Genomic DNA, 18,217 nt, shown 5'->3' on the forward strand with positions numbered 1-18,217 from the left:
CATCCGATTCCGATTCTTCTTCCGGTTCCGATTCTTCTTCCGGTTCCGACTCTTCTTCCGGTTCCTCTTCGGGAACTTGTGAATCAGTCCACAAATCATTCCAATTTACATTTGACTCTTCATTATTATTAGGTGAGTCAATGGGACTTGTTCTAGAGGTAGACATCTATCACATAATATCAAACACGTTAAGAGATTAATATATCACATAATATTCATATGTTAAAAATATATAGTTTCCAACAAAAATGTTAAGCAATCATTTTTCAAGTAAACACGGTCGAAGTCCAGACTCACTAATGCATCCTAACAAACTCGATAAGACACACTAATGAAAAATTCTGGTTCTCTAAGACCAACGCTCGGATACCAACTGAAATGTCCCGTTCTTATTGATTAAAAACGTTCCATATTAATTGATTTCGTTGCGAGGTTTTGACCTCTATATGAGACGTTTTTCAAAGACTGCATTCACTTTTAAACAAACCATAACCTTTATTTCATTAATAAAGGTTTAAAAAGCTTTACGTAGATTATCAAATAATGATAATCTAAAATATCCTGTTTACACACGACCATTACATAATGGTTTACAATACAAATATGTTACAACCAAATAAGTTTCTTGAATGCAGTTTTTACACAATATCATACAAGCATGGACTCCAAATCTTGTCCTTATTTAAGTATGCGACAGCGGAAGCTCTTAATAATCACCTGAGAATAAACATGCTTAAAACGTCAACAAAAATGTTGGTGAGTTATAGGTTTAACCTATATATATCAAATCGTAACAATAGACCACAAGATTTCATATTTCAATACACATCCCATACATAGAGATAAAAATCATTCATATGGTGAACACCTGGTAACCGACAATAACAAGATGCATATATAAGAATATCCCCATCATTCCGGGACACCCTTCGGATATGATATAAATTTCGAAGTACTAAAGCATCCGGTACTTTGGATGGGGTTTGTTAGGCCCAATAGATCTATCTTTAGGATTCGCGTCAATTAGGGTGTCTGTTCCCTAATTCTTAGATTACCAGACTTAATAAAAAGGGGCATATTCGATTTCGATAATTCAACCATAGAATGTAGTTTCACGTACTTGTGTCTATTTTGTAAATCATTTATAAAACCTGCATGTATTCTCATCCCAAAAATATTAGATTTTAAAAGTGGGACTATAACTCACTTTCACAGATTTTTACTTCGTCGGGAAGTAAGACTTGGCCACTGGTTGATTCACGAACCTATAACAATATATACATATATATCAAAGTATGTTCAAAATATATTTACAACACTTTTAATATATTTTGATGTTTTAAGTTTATTAAGTCAGCTGTCCTCGTTAGTAACCTACAACTAGTTGTCCACAGTTAGATGTACAGAAATAAATCGATAAATATTATCTTGAATCAATCCACGACCCAGTGTATACGTATCTCAGTATTGATCACAACTCAAACTATATATATTTTGGAATCAACCTCAACCCTGTATAGCTAACTCCAACATTCACATATAGAGTGTCTATGGTTGTTCCGAAATATATATAGATGTGTCGACATGATAGGTCGAAACATTGTATACGTGTCTATGGTATCTCAAGATTACATAATATATAATACAAGTTGATTAAGTTATGGTTGGAATAGATTTGTTACCAATTTTCACGTAGCTAAAATGAGAAAAATTATCCAATCTTGTTTTACCCATAACTTTTTCATTTTAAATCCGTTTTGAGTGAATCAAATTGCTATGGTTTCATATTGAACTCTATTTTATGAATCTAAACAAAAAAAGTATAGGTTTCTAGTCGGAAAAATAAGTTACAAGTCGTTTTTGTAAAGGTAGTCATTTCAGTCGAAAGAACGACGTCTAGATGACCATTTTAGAAAACATACTTCCACTTTGAGTTTAACCATAATTTTTGGATATAGTTTCATGTTCATAATAAAAATTATTTTCTCAGAATAACAACTTTAAAATCAAAGTTTATCATAGTTTTTAATTAACTAACCCAAAACAGCCCGCGGTGTTACTACGACGGCGTAAATCCGGTTTTACGGTGTTTTTCGTGTTTCCAGGTTTTAAATCATTAAGTTAGCATATCATATAGATATAGAACATGTGTTTAGTTGATTTTAAAAGTCAAGTTAGAAGGATTAACTTTTGTTTGCGAACAAGTTTAGAATTAACTAAACTATGTTCTAGTGATTACAAGTTTAAACCTTCGAATAAGATAGCTTTATATGTATGAATCGAATGATGTTATGAACATCATTACTACCTTAAGTTCCTTGGATGAACCTACTGGAAAAGAGAAAAATGGATCTAGCTTCAATGGATCCTTGGATGGCTCAAAGTTCTTGAAGCAAAATCATGACACGAAAACAAGTTCAAGTAAGATCATCACTTGAAATAAGATTGTTATAGTTATAGAAATTGAACCAAAGTTTGAATATGATTATTACCTTGTATTAGAATGATAACCTACTGTAAGAAACAAAGATTTCTTGAGGTTGGATGATCACCTTACAAGATTGGAAGTGAGCTAGCAAACTTGGAAGTATTCTTGATTTTATGAAACTAGAACTTTTGGAATTTATGAAGAACACTTAGAACTTGAAGATAGAACTTGAGAGAGTTCAATTAGATGAAGAAAATTGAAGAATGAAAGTGTTTGTAGGTGTTTTTGGTCGTTGGTGTATGGATTAGATATAAAGGATATGTAATTTTGTTTTCATGTAAATAAGTCATGAATGATTACTCATATTTTTGTAATCTTATGAGATATTTCATGCTAGTTGCCAAATGATGGTTCCCACATGTGTTAGGTGACTCACATGGGCTGCTAAGAGCTGATCATTGGAGTGTATATACCAATAGTACATACATCTAAAAGCTGTGTATTGTACGAGTACGAATACGGGTGCATACGAGTAGAATTGTTGATGAAACTGAACGAGAATGTAATTGTAAGCATTTTTGTTAAGTAGAAGTATTTTGATAAGTGTATTGAAGTCTTTCAAAAGTGTATAAATACATATTAAAACACTACATGTATATACATTTTAACTGAGTCGTTAAGTCATCGTTAGTCGTTACATGTAAGTGTTGTTTTGAAACCTTTAGGTTACCGATCTTGTTAAATGTTGTTAACCCAATGTTTATAATAACAAAAGAGATTTTAAATTATTATATTATCATGATATTATGATGTACGAATATCTCTTAATATGATATATATACATTAAATGTTGTTACAACGATAAACGTTACATATATGTCTCGTTTCAAAATCATTAAGTTAGTAGTCTTGTTTTTACATATGTAGTTCATTGTTAATATAATTAATGATATGTTTACTTATCATAATATCATGTTAACTATATATATAACCATATATATGTCATCATATAGTTTTTTTTACAAGTTTTAACGTTCGTGAATCACCGGTCAACTTGGGTGGTCAATTGTCTATATGAAACCTATTTCAATTAATCAAGTCTTAACAAGTTTGATTGCTTAACATGTTGGAAACATTTAATCATGTAAATATCAATCTCAATTAATATATATAAACATGGAAAAGTTCGGGTCACTACAACTAAAACCCCAAAATCAAAATCAAATTCAAACCTCTCTTATTCTCCATTTCTTTCTCAAAACAAATCACATCAAATTAAACCTAACATGACCTGATCGTTTCCATGATCTTCATAACCGACCTAAGAATCACTGTAATTAGATCCACCATCCTTTGTTCGACACCATCACCGACAACCTCCAGATCTACAACTTCGGCGCCGAACCTTTAGATATTACTAGCAAGGTAGTGAGAACAATCGATTTTAAGCCACGGTGAGGTAGCGAGAACAATCAATTTTTGGATTGATTAATGTAGTAGCGAGAATGGAGTTTGGAACTTTGCGTTTGGATTTAGGATTGAAGGTGGGTTTAACAGTGGCGGTATTTGTTGTTGTTGTGATGACGAAGATGATGATGATGGTTGCGGTGAGAGGTGACTTGTGACGACGACGATGATGAGGTGGTGGCTTGTGATGATGATGATGGTGGTGGTGGCTTCCGCTGTAAACTCAGAAAAGAGAGATGGAAAAGAAAATAAAATAAAAAAAGCTGGTGGCTTCCATTTTTTATTTTATTTTATTTTATTTTATCTTTTATTTTATTTCTCTTTTGCAATTTTGTCAAAATATAATATAAAAAAAAGCTGGAGGGTTAATTAAAAAGACGGAACTACCCTCATGTGCAAGTCATGTGAGGCCCAAAACTGTTAAATATTGACGGACGTTAGGACATTGGACCCCTAGTGAAACTATTACAAACCACAGTAACCCCCAAGGTGAAAAAATTCTTTTGGACTCCGCTTGTTATTTCGAACAAACCACAGAGACCCCATGCAATTTTGTCTTCTTATTATTATATCATTATTCAAATATGAGTTCTTTTTACATGATTAATTACGTTACATATGTATGAAAAATACATGTTTCAATAAAATGTTGTAATGTAGACTTTTATGACAAGAAAAATAGTAATTGTGATGAAATTAAAAGAGGGTGGTGGGAGAATTAATGTAGTTCATTTATTCTGACCAAGTTAATTACATCAATATGTTTGTAATAACAACAAGAAATTTTTTAGTCAGAATTCGTGATTTCACGGGTCATTAAACAAATGACTTTAATATTTACATTCACTTAATATTTAAAACATTTTATTAAATAGTTTCGTTTAAACAAACTTGTAATTCCATAGGTCATGTCACTAGCATTAACTATATCAACAAATGTTATGTTTGTATAAATAACTACACTTATTATCTTTGATCTTTCAGATTTATTTCAACCTTCAACCCACTACCATAATTACCATTACCATTACTAGGGATGGCAATGGATACCCGATCCAGTGGATATCCATCCGATCCATCCGATTATTCGTGGATATGGACGATCTAAATGGATATGGATATGGATATGGATATGGATGAAAAAATTTCATCCATAGATGAACCCGCTTCCACCCGAAATAACTAAATATATAAATTTATCACTCAAATTAGTATCATTTATGTAGTGATATTTCATTAATTATATTCATATTTATCATTCGTTATATTTTTTCTAAAAATATAACTTTATTCTTATATTTTGTTTTGTTTAATTTAAATGTATTTATCGTACTTTGGCGGTTTAAATGTGATTTCATGTAACTAAAAGTAAGCAACTTACATGTCGATATCTTTACACATTTAATAGGCTATTTATTGAATATTTGTTATATAGATTAGTAAAAATGTGACTTTCGGTTGCATAAACTATTAAAAATATTACTTTTGATCGTATATAATGAACCACCGCTTATAATTGTTAAAAATAAGATAAATTTAAATGGATATGGATAATTATCCATTAACCCACTTCACCCGACGGATATGGATATGGATAGATGAAAACTAAAAAAAATAAATGGATATGGATATGGATACGGCCTCACCCGATCCATATCCGATCCATTGTCATCCCTAACCATTACCATAGTAATAATAATCAGATTAAAACGAAACAGTCAAACACACCCTTTAAAATTTTAAATTATTTGACAAGAGTTTATATTAACACATTCGTTTTTTTTAGAACGGCAATTTCGGCATCGAATCATCTCATTTGCCACCCCCGCACCCGTTAAGAAGAAACTCCTCACATCCATCGCGCAAAGCGTACCCGAAATGCTTTAGGTTAACTGCTTGGCCCGCACAAAGTGAAGAATACCAAAGGCACAACCTTGGAGAAAACTCCCCCTCAGAATTTGAACATGCACCTATTTTTTCAAGGATATAGACCCACAATCAATTGAGGCTTTTTACCACTCAACCAATAGTTCCGTGGTATATTAAGAGATTCGTTAGAAAAAAATAATAATAAAACAAAGAATCCTTCCAGAATTTCGTTACTCATCACTTGTAAGCCAAGTATAGATTCGTTATCCTTCATGAATTTGGTACACCGCCTAAGTGGTCTAGTGGTAAGATTCTAATCATGATTCGATATTTCGAATCTCCTAACATAAACATTTTTGAGATTAGCTAGAGAAAAAAAAAACTTCCACGTCGATAATCTAGAGATCAAAAGTCATTTATCAAGAAAGAAAGTTCAAAACTTTCCTCTTTGCAATTTGATTATTATTAAGACCACCTTTAACGGTGGCGTGTTGCCACCGGTTTTGGCCAACACGCGGTGTAACGGTACCGTGTTCCACCATCTTTATGCGGCGTGCTTCAAATTTGCACCGAACCCTTCGTACGCGTGTTGGAGTTTTGGTCGACGTGTCTGCTTCCCAACCGTATACAATGCAACGGTTCTTTTATTTTTTTTATTTTTCAAGTATATATACATAACATCTTCAAACACATATATCCACTTCTATATCTCTCTGTATACAAACCAAAATCAAAATCAAACACAACAAACAATGTCTCATCCGAATGATTGGTCGTTGTATAATAACAACATTATGACGGGCACCGGTGAACCGACTACTCCGGGCTCATCATCTTCATCTCGACCTTCATCTTTTGGTTTTGCCAATTATACTACTAGTTCGTTTAATATGAGCGAACAACAACTTGAGCAACAAATTCAAAGATTACAGCAAATTCAAAAATTACAAGAGATTCAAAGAGAGCTCGGTCTTAGCCCGCAACAAATGTCACAACTTCAAGGTGAAACTCAACCACAAACTCAACCCGAAGATGAGGCCGAATAACCCGGTGGCGTGAGGAGAAGAAAACACCAACGAAAAGGAAAAGAAAAGGCACGTGAACCAATCCAAAAAAGAGAGAGCGTTGCATGAAGATGAAGAAGAACTTGCTCCAAGAGTACGGCGACTTGATTCAGTTGTCGGATGAAGACGACGAGTAGTAGTTTAAATTTTTAGGACTTTTAAAAAAAAATAAAGTAACTTTAGGTCGTCTTTTTATTTATTGTAATTTTCCATTTTAGGATTGTAATCGTATTTTTAATATTAATTTTAGTGTGTTTTATTAAATTATTTTGTTATTATAATTGCAAAATAATAATATAAACTAATTAAACAAAATAAATTAAATGCAAGAAAAATGAAAAAAAAAAAAAAAAACACCCCAACATGCCACTCAGCACGCCACCCATTACCAGCAGTCTGGCAGCACGCTCATCAAACTCCCACCCTACCCAGCTACACGCCCATCATCCCTTCACGGATAAAGATGGTCCAAGTTCTTCAATTTAAAAAAGGGACCATATGAATTGTACTTATTCTGTATGCCAAAGTGGAAAGGGAAGGATATAAAAACACATCAAGACTTGAGACCTTTAGAGTGGGTTGATTAATTGTTAGTAAACAACAATAATTACAAATATATGGCTGACATATTTTCCCTCATTTGGAAATCTTTTTGAGATCTCGTTGTGGATGACGTACCTTGAAAGTGAGATTTTTACTACATAGAAACATAGATTCGTCAAACAAATACAACACATCACTAGTTTGCATGTGTATTCATCTACCTTGTTTTAAGAATAAGATTTTGTATGTTCATGTTATTGGAGGAAGATGGTTATTTTTACGAAAACCATTTCTAATGGTGTGGGGTGTTGTGGGAAAAATGATAGTTATGGGCAGAGGCGGAACATAAGCATACCTAGAGGGGGAGGTTGCCCCGCCTGGGTTTTGAAGTCCAATTAGCTATTATACTAATTTTGCTAATAATAAATAGATTTTATACCCTCCTAACTTGAAGACAAAATGATTAAATTTTATGAATTAGTGATCTCGGCCCCTCGATTAAAAGACTCAAGTTTCGCCACTGGTTATGGGGAAGGTTGTGGACGAGTGTTCATCAATCATTGTAAGTAATGTATCAAAATATGATTAGTAATTATTTTAAAAGATGATAAATTAACTTAAAATAAAAAGCAATAACCAATCAAAATCCAGCAGTTTTCATCGTTGTACCCGTGGTTTCACGCCCAACGTTTCAAAACTTTTGCTCCACAACGCCCGTAAGACTATGGATAATGGAGTGTTTGTCTCTCCATCCACTCTGATGTATCACCACAAATGTTGTAGCGGGGCGTTTGTGGTTAAAAAAAATTCGGCGTTGGTGTTTGAAAAACGGAGAAAGTGTATAGCGTTTTTGCTTTTTTTATTATTTTTTCTAATTTTTTTCTTACCTTTTTCATCACCTTTTAACCTAAATTTCAAATATATTTTGTCATATCATTCACAACCCTTCTCAACAACTTTCACAATACAATCCACAGGCCACAACCTTAACATATCACAGAAAACCTCTCATCCACTCCATGTCACAGTCACCATTATCTATGGTCTAAGAGAAGTTATGTGTTTTGTTAGCATTCCACGCCCATTTAAATGCCTTGTCGAAGGTGTTCTTAATGTCCTGTAGTCTATAATCTTAATACATTGAATTGAATACAAATGTTAGGCATGAGGTAGTTTTAGATTGTATTAGATACAAATCATAAAGAAAACGTTTGGGTTAGCAGTTTTTCTTTTTGAGTAGTTGAGGCATGGTGTTAGATAGTTTTAGATTGTTTCGCTTTCTAGGTTCGAGTCTCTTCGTTCTCTCGTTGTAGATTTGGGTAGTAAACTCTTTCTTTTGAAAAGTGTTTTCGTTTTTATAAAACTCCGGGTTATTTTTGCCGGAAACAAAAGAAGAAAAGCTTGAGGTACAACTAGAAGAGTTGATTGTGCCATGAACCGCACGACGTAAAGTACCTTCATTATTTGTTAGAAGATATCTGATGGGAAATTATACTCACCATTATTAATCATTGAGTACATCACATACAAGAAGTAGCGGAACTTGGAGTTTGTGATTTGGAGGGCCAAAACACCATAGTCTCCGTCTTTCTACTTTTCTAAAACGACGAAACTCAAGAATCAAGAATGTCTTTGGAAAACGATGGAATAGCGGGCTAGTGCCATCAGGTGGCGTAAGAAAACGAAGGATAACGGTACCAAAGATGATACTGTTAAGAGTCTTAAAACAAAAATAAATCAACGATAATTATCATACTAATATTACATACACTATTGCTTTTGATAACCTAATTATATAAAGCAAGAATAATTAACTCTGCATTTAACCAATCACTTTGATGTTTTTCGACCATTCTTTTAATTACATCCTATTAATATTAATTTCAAATACAATCAGTATTTATTTATCATCATAAATTCAGATATGTCAGATTATATTAAACATCGAAACAGTGAACATTCAAGTATAAAGCCCCAACATTCAACACTGATAGTAATGGAACCCTTGTGAAATAGTTTTGATTAATAACGAATTACCGAATGAAAAAAGAAACTGAGATTATATTTACATACACTAATCTCAACAGCCATTTTTCAGTCTAAAATACACATAATCTCACCATCTTGCATTTCACGAACTCACTGCCGGTCCAAAATACATACAGATCGGCGGATCAACCTTTAAAATCGAGAGAATCGCAGACGGAATCGTCCATATTCCATCACCGCATATCAAACCCGAAGCAACAGCTCCTGCATAATCTTCAGCATCCTTTTTATTAATTCGTTCCCACACAAAAAGTATGATGGTTCCAACAAACATATCGATAGCAAAATAAGCCCCAATATAAAACGGCACGGCCATAGCCATTGGAATAGGAACAAACTTAGCCACTTTCGAAGGAGCCCAATCCCTAATCACATTCAAAATTAACGCGACTGTAAAGAACACGCAACATAAGGCTAAACAATTTTTCGGAAGCTCAGAAAAACCTTCGACGCCAAGAATCGCCATTTCACGATATATAACTGCGTACGGAGCCTTATAAGGACTATCGGGGGCTCCGATTTCGAACGCAGACCAAAACATCCAAAATGTTAAGGGTGCGATTATGCATCCCATTGCGGTTCCTACTAGTTGACTCACGAACATAGATTTGGCGGATGATAAGGTAAGGTAACCGGTTTTGAAATCTTGCATTAAATCAGCAGCGGTTGCAACGATTGACATCATGACTCCGCATGCGGCTAAACCGGCTATGACTCCACCGTCGGATCCGACTAGTGATGCAATGATGAATAGACCGATTTTGCCGTACGTAGAAGCGAGACTCCAGTCGGTTAGACCGCAACCGTATGAGTTGCAGAAGGCTAGGGCGGGGGCGATGATGTAAGAGCATAGAACGAGGTACCATTTTAGTGGTGGAAAAATAAGGGGCATTGTAGCCATGGATATTGCTACTAGGAGTATGTATCCGGATGCTGCAACCCATGTCGGTATACTGTCTTTCATGAAAACGGCGTCCCGTTTTCGTTCCTCGAGTTGTAATTTGGATGCATCTCGTTCCTCGAGTTGTAATTTGGATGCATCGGAATCTGCAAAGAACGTGGGCAATATAATTATAAAAATAAGTGAGTAATGTTTCATTTTCACAAAAAAAAGGGAAAGAAAGAACATGGGGTGACAGGTCAAAACCAAGGTTGCAAAAATCACTACTAGGGCAGTACTTGGTCGGGACTTTTTATGGAGTACTCAGAAACTCAGGGAATAAAAGTTTGACTTTGACTGTTTTGACCAATTTTTCGAGTAATCCTGAGTTTTGAATAAGTTTTGACCGATTTTCCGAGTAATCCCGAGTTTTGACTGAGTTTGATCGAGTACTTTCCGAGTTTTAAAAATCGGGTACTCGTCCGAGCAATTCTGAGTTCTACAACACTGGTCAAAACATGTTTGGATCAATATGAAAAATTGTATTGGGTTGAAACAAGTAATATTATGTTGACCCATAACATTTCACGCCAAAAACTTATTGAATAAATTGATTTACTGATATAGGGAGCTGCTTGCATTAGAAATACTCTCTGAAGTCCGAACAACTTTTGACCCACCATTTCCTTTTGTGCGATTCATTAGATCAAAACATGCTTGTGACACTCATTAGGCATGTTAACTGACACATGATATGACCCACTACATATGTAATGAAAGGTTCATCTCACCTAAAATCTCTTTGGTTACAGGAAGATTTTGTTGTTTGGTGGAGTTGTTCAACACCGTCTTAATGGTGATGACAATTATCTTAACCAGATTGTAAAGACCATCTCCAAGAATAAGTGCAATGGAAATAAAAACCTGCAACAAGCAACAAGGGGTTAACAACATTTATCGTTGCAGATGCAGCGACGGAATTCACAAGTAACGGAACGCAAAAGATGAAGAAAAACATCTACCTTGTACCCGTAGAGACCTTTGAAGTCGTTACTTCCGAGATCAGCTGGATACCAATCCCCAGCTCGTGTAGTAATGAAGGGCCAAAGAAAGCCAAATGATATAATAGCTCCAAATAGAACCGAACAGTTGACTATGTGAGGGCAAATAAGACCACAACCCACATACGTTGGACTGAAGTCGAAGTAAAATCTGCAAGAAATAATAAAAAAAGAAAAAACATGTATATTATATATAATGAAATATGAATCAGTTGGTGATCCAACTTGTCCTTGAGTTTCGTACGTTTTTAGGCAGACTGTAACACCGGTTTGACTTTTTAAGTTTGCAATTTTTGACTCTGAAAATTCTTAAAATAAGAAAATCTAAAAGTACATGCGCAACTCACGTGTTCTTGTAGAGCATCAAGCCAAAGCTAGGAAAATTATCAAAACCACATGCATCCCCAACACCACTGAAGAACCACTTAAAACAACTCCACACAAAACTTATGCTCAAATACTTTCCAAGAGAGTTTACTTGTTTCCTGTCACAAGAAATTATAGAATCATAAGGTTATACAAGTTCATTAGAGTTAGTATCCACAAAGTACCAAATATAATTTTTTGGTACTAAAAGAGTGTTATCTCACTGAGTGACAAAAGCGATCAACGCTTTCAGTACCAAATATAATTTTTTGGGCCCCAGATTCAGTTCTCCCCCAAGTTTAGAGATTTTTACGATTGAAAATTCCCTTATTTTCTAGACCATTTAAAATATCTGGCACCACAACAATCTAAAAGGGACCTATCTGTATGCCAAGAACATTCTGAAATATATATATATTTCCTTCTCTTTAGTGTGTGTTTGCCTATCATTTGCAAGAAGGTATAGCGTACAAAGGAAGTGATACTTTAGTATGAACGCATATTACCTTGCGAGCTCTGCACCTGTAGTCGTATGAAAACTATTTATTAACATTGCTGTGGCAGTTCCACTAGGATATGTAAGCTTATAATCCATTACCATTACCTGAAATCACAAACTCAAGTAGAATTAAGAAACTGTTTAGGATTTACGGGACATGCATTTTATGAGGGAACGTTTTCCCATATTATGATTAGTAGGGAATCCAAAAGCAGCTAAAAATGGCACGTAAACCACAATCCTAGTTCAGGTGTCAGAGTGGATGTGGCAATTTCGCCCCATTTAGCGGCCATTTCAAGAATTATCTTCTATGACCCATTATCCACCCCGGAACCACCCATTTTTCCTACAAAAGAGAAGGAACAAGTGAAGATAAAAATATTTTCAAATTTAATACATTATCATACGCTTGTTTAGGTTACATATATGCCAAAACTTACATTAAAGTAGGGAAAATAAGACAATACCTTGCGAAGTGGAACAAGACTGAAAAGGCCAAGAAAACTGACAACAGAAATGAAACCCATCATCCACAATAACCCTGGGTTCTTAACATCTTCAGCACGATTACCAGGGTAATCAGCACCAATCAAATTGTATGTTCTCTCATCCATTGAAAGCAAATAAGACCCAAATCCGCCTGCAAACATTTGATAATTAGCATAAATAATGTTTCGGACCTCATTAGCAGCACATCTTGGGTGTCAAGGGAAAGGATCAGAAACGGTCCCGGGTAACCCGGCTAGGCTGCGTACATTTGAGTTGTAATACTCGCCATCCTTGGGTAGTCTGAACATAGAAAACCTTACCCGTCTACCCGTAATGATTTAGAAGATAAGAGCATGTTAAATGTGATAATACCTATATGGCTATATAAAAGGACATTACATAAGATGTCTTGTGTATTGTGTCTTAGTATTCAGTCTCTAATGTTAAATATGGAGCAAATGGACAAGGTCTAATTATTAAAAGATGATAAACACGATTAAACATATACAAAAAACCTAGTTCAAATAAACAACAACATTAATTAGATATGATTAATTTTGTATCGCACATTGGTTCTGAGTGCGAATATAAATTATTAAGCTCAATTGGTATCAGGCTACTAATAACTCCATTTTAGTTCATATATGAAAGTAGTCTTTAATTAAGCTAATTTGGAAGCTTTGATGAATCACCCTCGTGAATTTCATATGGACAATCATCATTGATAGCATTTTGCACCCATTGGGGTTGTGTTTTATCTAATATGGAACAAGTGAACAAACTCATACAGACTATAAGGCTTTGAAATCGTCATTAACACATTAATCATTCATTAAGTATTCAAACAAATTAGATAAAACATGTTTATATATCAACATGACCCATACTGACCCGTTTTACTCGAACACAAAAAAACCAGTTACTTGAGCACGTTTTTGACCCATTACCTAACCCACTCAACTCATCCATCTTGCCACCTCTAACATGAAATTAAAAGACCTCAGTGGGACTATAGTAATGTCAATAATCTACTTGATTTAGTCTGTTCTTCATCCAAACACCACAATCTACTAGATTTAGGTCAAAAAAATCTATCAGATATTATCCTTTGACTGTCTATGAGTTCTATATACATTTTTTCAAATCTAGTCATCAACCAAAATTGAGATACGAGTGAAATTGCATTAATATCTATTGCAAATTTGCAGAGGCAAACTATTAACTTGTTAATCTCAATATTAACTACCAATTTGCTAATATCAGATGTTAAGATCCAACTATTACTACAGACAACAATTATTAACATGTTAACTTGATAATCACTGTAGCATATAAAATTACACTAGTCAGCTATAAAACTAACCTAAATATAAATCATATACATATAAATATAATAATTATTATAATTAAAATAGAAGAGAGAGCAATAAAATTACCGCTGAAAGCAAGGCCATAGCAAGCAACAACACAAGTCTGAATAACAGTATTCTCTTGTTTAGTAAAAGGCTTAACAAAGAACCCTAACTTTTCATTAAAAGTAGTCCAGGTTTTAATTGAAAAAAACCCTAGCAAACCAGCTGCAACATTCAACGATGGAATAATTCCAACTGTGAGATTCAACTTATGAGTAATGATACAAAAAAGTGTTCCTAATAAAGCACTGACAATTAATCCTCTTATGGTGATCTGATCTTTCCATTCAGGTATAGATTCTAATTCTGTATCTATTGTTTTTTGTTGACTAGATTCATCGAGTAACGGTTCCGTTATTTCGACGGTTGATCTGTTAGTTTCTGTTCCCATTTTTATCAGATCAGATGAAAGATGTGAAGATAATTTAGAATTTTTTTTATTTTTATTCTTTTTTTAGGGAAGGAAGAAAAGGGTGGAGTGTAGGGATGGAATGAATGTTAGCTAAATACAGGGCAGATTGCTTGGTGTAATGAAATTGTTTATCTGGATTTTGGTGTGCGCCTATTTTGTAGGGATTCCTCTTCCTATTTTTTTGGTCATTGGATTTATCTAAGTTCAAAAATTGGATTCTGCAGGACTAATTTCATCACATTTAATTCGGTATTTTTTTTAGAGAGAAAAAATAGAAGGTTGTTTTGGATTAAGATTCGGGTTGTTGTTGATAAAGTGATTAAATATGGTCGATGTGAAAGTTGCAATATAAGGAGTACATTGTTTTTGTAGGTTAAAATGTGACTAGTAACGTGGAAGCTTTGAATTTAAAATATGCGCATGTTCGATTCTCACTCACGATAAGAATTTACAACTCTTGTGACAGTGGGAAAAGGGTTGCCCCTGTCACCTATGTTGAACCCGGTGGAAGTAATTTTCGGCATCCGACTTCGGAGTGAGTCTGGTGGGTGTATAAAGAAAACACATTGTCGGGACGTCCTTGCCAACAAACACCTTTTGAACTTACAGTGTTTCTATAATCTCTCCAGTTAGAGCACTAAAAGTCGTTGGTATTTTTTGGCATTAAAGCAATCCGACGTCGAGGACTCCGTGCCCGTGTTAAATCGTCGTTGGAGGCCGGTGTTGGGCTTCGGCGTTGGTGGAGCAAAGTTGGACGAGTGTGTTGACCAAGGCTCTTTGTTTTTTTTTTCTTTTTTCTTTTATTTTCTTTCCTTACTTTTACTTTTGTTCTAGATCGAAGAAGATGGATAGAGTCACGTAGTGATGTATTGTAGAGTATTTTATTAGGTTAAAAGATGGGGCAAAAAACTTGGCCAAATTTCTTTTATATGGGCTGATTATTTTAAACGAGTTCGGTCAAATATATTGTTAAATAAATTAAATAATAGATAAAATGATTTGTATTAAATGAAATAATAGTCACTAAATAATATGTTAAAAGTAGTAAAAAAATAATAAAATAATAAATTAGATACTTAATCATTTCTCCACTTTTAACTTCAATGTTAAATTTCATTATCTTGAAAGATACTGAAATTACTTAGAGGGATAACTTTTATTGCATTTCACTATAGAAATGATACCTTTTATTCTACTACAAAAGAATGAATGTTTACACATGCCTCTTCATACTACACATTTTGTAAAATTGAGTATTATTGTTATTTTTCTATTATTTAACAAAGTGATGTTTGTATGTAAAACTATATATGTAATCAACTTTTTAAAATTATTTTTTTTTTTAACGGCGATTTTTTTTTTGGCATAAGTAGATCATTTCTTTCAACGACCCTCATCATTTACACGTAAAACACACGTTCGGGCAATCAACTTTTTAAAATTATATTATAATTGTATGTTAAAGTCCATGATTGGATTTAATTTAAAGATAATTTTTAGATTTTAGATTGTTGTGTTCGGGATTCCTAGTATTTAATGACTTTATCCTCTTATTTCTTTAGACCAGCTAACACGCAGCGTTACCTTGCTCCCATCAGGTGAGCTGGATCATTTGTGACGGAAGGAGACGCGCATATTGCAGCGTCAAAAGTGACGGAAGCTTCTATTAGTCAGCAACTTGACGGAATGGTGAAGCCTAAAGCAACCAATTGAATGATTTTTTTTTATTTAATATTAATATATTATTTAATTTATTTATTTTTTCCCACTCTATTTCCAATTATATTTTATCACATCACTCCACCAATATTTGACACAAAAACTTGACATTTTGGGTTAAAGAAAGTTAAATACTAACCTTGGCACATCGTCAAAAAGTATATCATTCGCCCATGACGTCACAGTCAGGGTAAATGGTGGTCTTATATATATGTTTTAACGTGGCAACCAAGACGTATATGGACCATGTTGCTTTGTTTAGGTTTTGAAGTAAATTAATATAAAGCTACATGAATTACTCCACAATTTACTCTAAGTCGATGTGATAGAGTGCATTTTTGAGCACCATATTAATTAAAACAATATATAGACCATGCTCTCTTTAACTCTTTTGTAATTGTTTTTTCCTCTTGATATCCATAAAAAAAACATTATCCCTTCGGCTGTTTAGTCGACCCAATAGCAACAGATGACCCACGAGATGAAATAATGTCTATCTCGATAGGTGTGCCAATGAAGCCGAGAATGAGTACGTGGTAGATAACTAGATATTATGGTCGATCTTAAGTTTTTATTAGCATGATTTCTATATACAATATACCAACAGATTGTGCCATACCTTATGAATCCTGGCCTTTTTATGTAAAACCAAATCAATCCTATTCAGCCACTACTACTGAATAAGACGACAAATATTAGTCAAATACTTTAACGTATTAAATTCTAACTCCCAATATAAGTCCTCTTTAAAATTTCACAAACATCAAATCACTGTCCAACCGATTGAATATTATACAGTAAGTTCGACTAAGATGATAATTTTAACTATGAGATTATGAGTTCAAGTCTTGAATACAACAACTTTATACATTCGTAGATCAATCAATCCGCGGTTATTGTCGTCATCGGGGTTCGTACCACTACCACCAGCTAAGAACGTATCTTCCTCTAGATTTAAGATTAATATTCTAACCTTTTCAAATTCGTTCATTCCACTCTGTACCATATTTTCTATACTTCACACCTTTAGATCGATGATCTCAGATCTCAGATCTCTCATTGTTAGATCTTAATCTCATGGCTACCATCAAATCAGTTCACGCTCGTCAGATCTTCGATAGCAGAGGCAATCCTACCGTGGAGGTCTGTTCATTATTTTATTAGATTTTACATCTTAATCATTCTCATCTAATCGTATCGATCGTTCGTTATTAATACTAATTCGTGTGTCCGATTGATATATACTTTTATTGTTGATTTCAACGTATAAGTAGGTCGATTGTTGATTCGTGTTTTAGATAATTCTTAATTATTAGTATTATTACTAAACAATTATATATTGTGATACTGTTCGATTTTTGATGATTCCGTTCTATTTCCGATGAGGGCTGTGAATTTTCATGATGATGAAGTTTGGGTTTTGATTAGAGTTAATTGATGGAGAATGTAATTTGGGGTTTTTGATGCTAGGGTTTATAAGGTTGAAATTAAGTATCTCAGAGAAGGTGTCATGACGCTCTCTCCTTTTTGATTCTAATTTCTGTTTTTGTTTTCTTCTTCTACGTGCTATTCTATTTGAAATACTCTTTTATCATGTCAAACATACCGACATCCCCTTTTACACCAAAAGCATCGAACAACCAATCCCAGTCGAAACAATCTTTCTTTGCTGATAACAAGCATATCCGATATCAGCCTATCAATCAGGGTATTTGGGTTAAAATTGATCATAATAAGCAAAACTCACCTTCAAAAAACCCTAACCCTAATTACAATAACCATCAGAATCCAACCCACCTTGTCCGATCCAAATCTGGTCTCAATCATCACTCGACAAGGTTAAACTCATCCTACAATCAATTATACAACAACTTCAAAATACGGGAATCAGCCACCAACCTTATCAATCGTTATGGCAAGCCTTTTCCAGATGCGAATAATTCTAAAACAAATCAATTG

At 34.0% G+C, this 18,217-nt stretch overlaps 1 protein-coding gene across 1 annotated transcript; it reads right to left on the reverse strand.

Moving 5' to 3' along the window:
• Positions 1–9,365: 9,365 nt before the first annotated feature.
• Positions 9,366–14,734, reverse strand: LOC139850434 (probable metal-nicotianamine transporter YSL6). The gene is made up of 7 exons (XM_071840007.1): positions 14,152–14,734; positions 12,694–12,866; positions 12,234–12,331; positions 11,709–11,846; positions 11,323–11,512; positions 11,092–11,224; positions 9,366–10,467 (listed from the first exon to the last, which is right to left on the reverse strand). Exons 1-7 carry the CDS (start codon positions 14,516–14,518, stop codon positions 9,503–9,505), a joined length of 2,064 nt encoding a protein of 687 aa, XP_071696108.1. The 5' UTR covers positions 14,519–14,734; the 3' UTR covers positions 9,366–9,502.
• Between the last annotated feature and the right edge of the window lie 3,483 nt (positions 14,735–18,217).

Source organism: Rutidosis leptorrhynchoides, chromosome 5 (assembly GCF_046630445.1).
Source record: "Rutidosis leptorrhynchoides isolate AG116_Rl617_1_P2 chromosome 5, CSIRO_AGI_Rlap_v1, whole genome shotgun sequence".
NCBI classification, from domain to species: domain Eukaryota; kingdom Viridiplantae; phylum Streptophyta; class Magnoliopsida; order Asterales; family Asteraceae; genus Rutidosis; species Rutidosis leptorrhynchoides.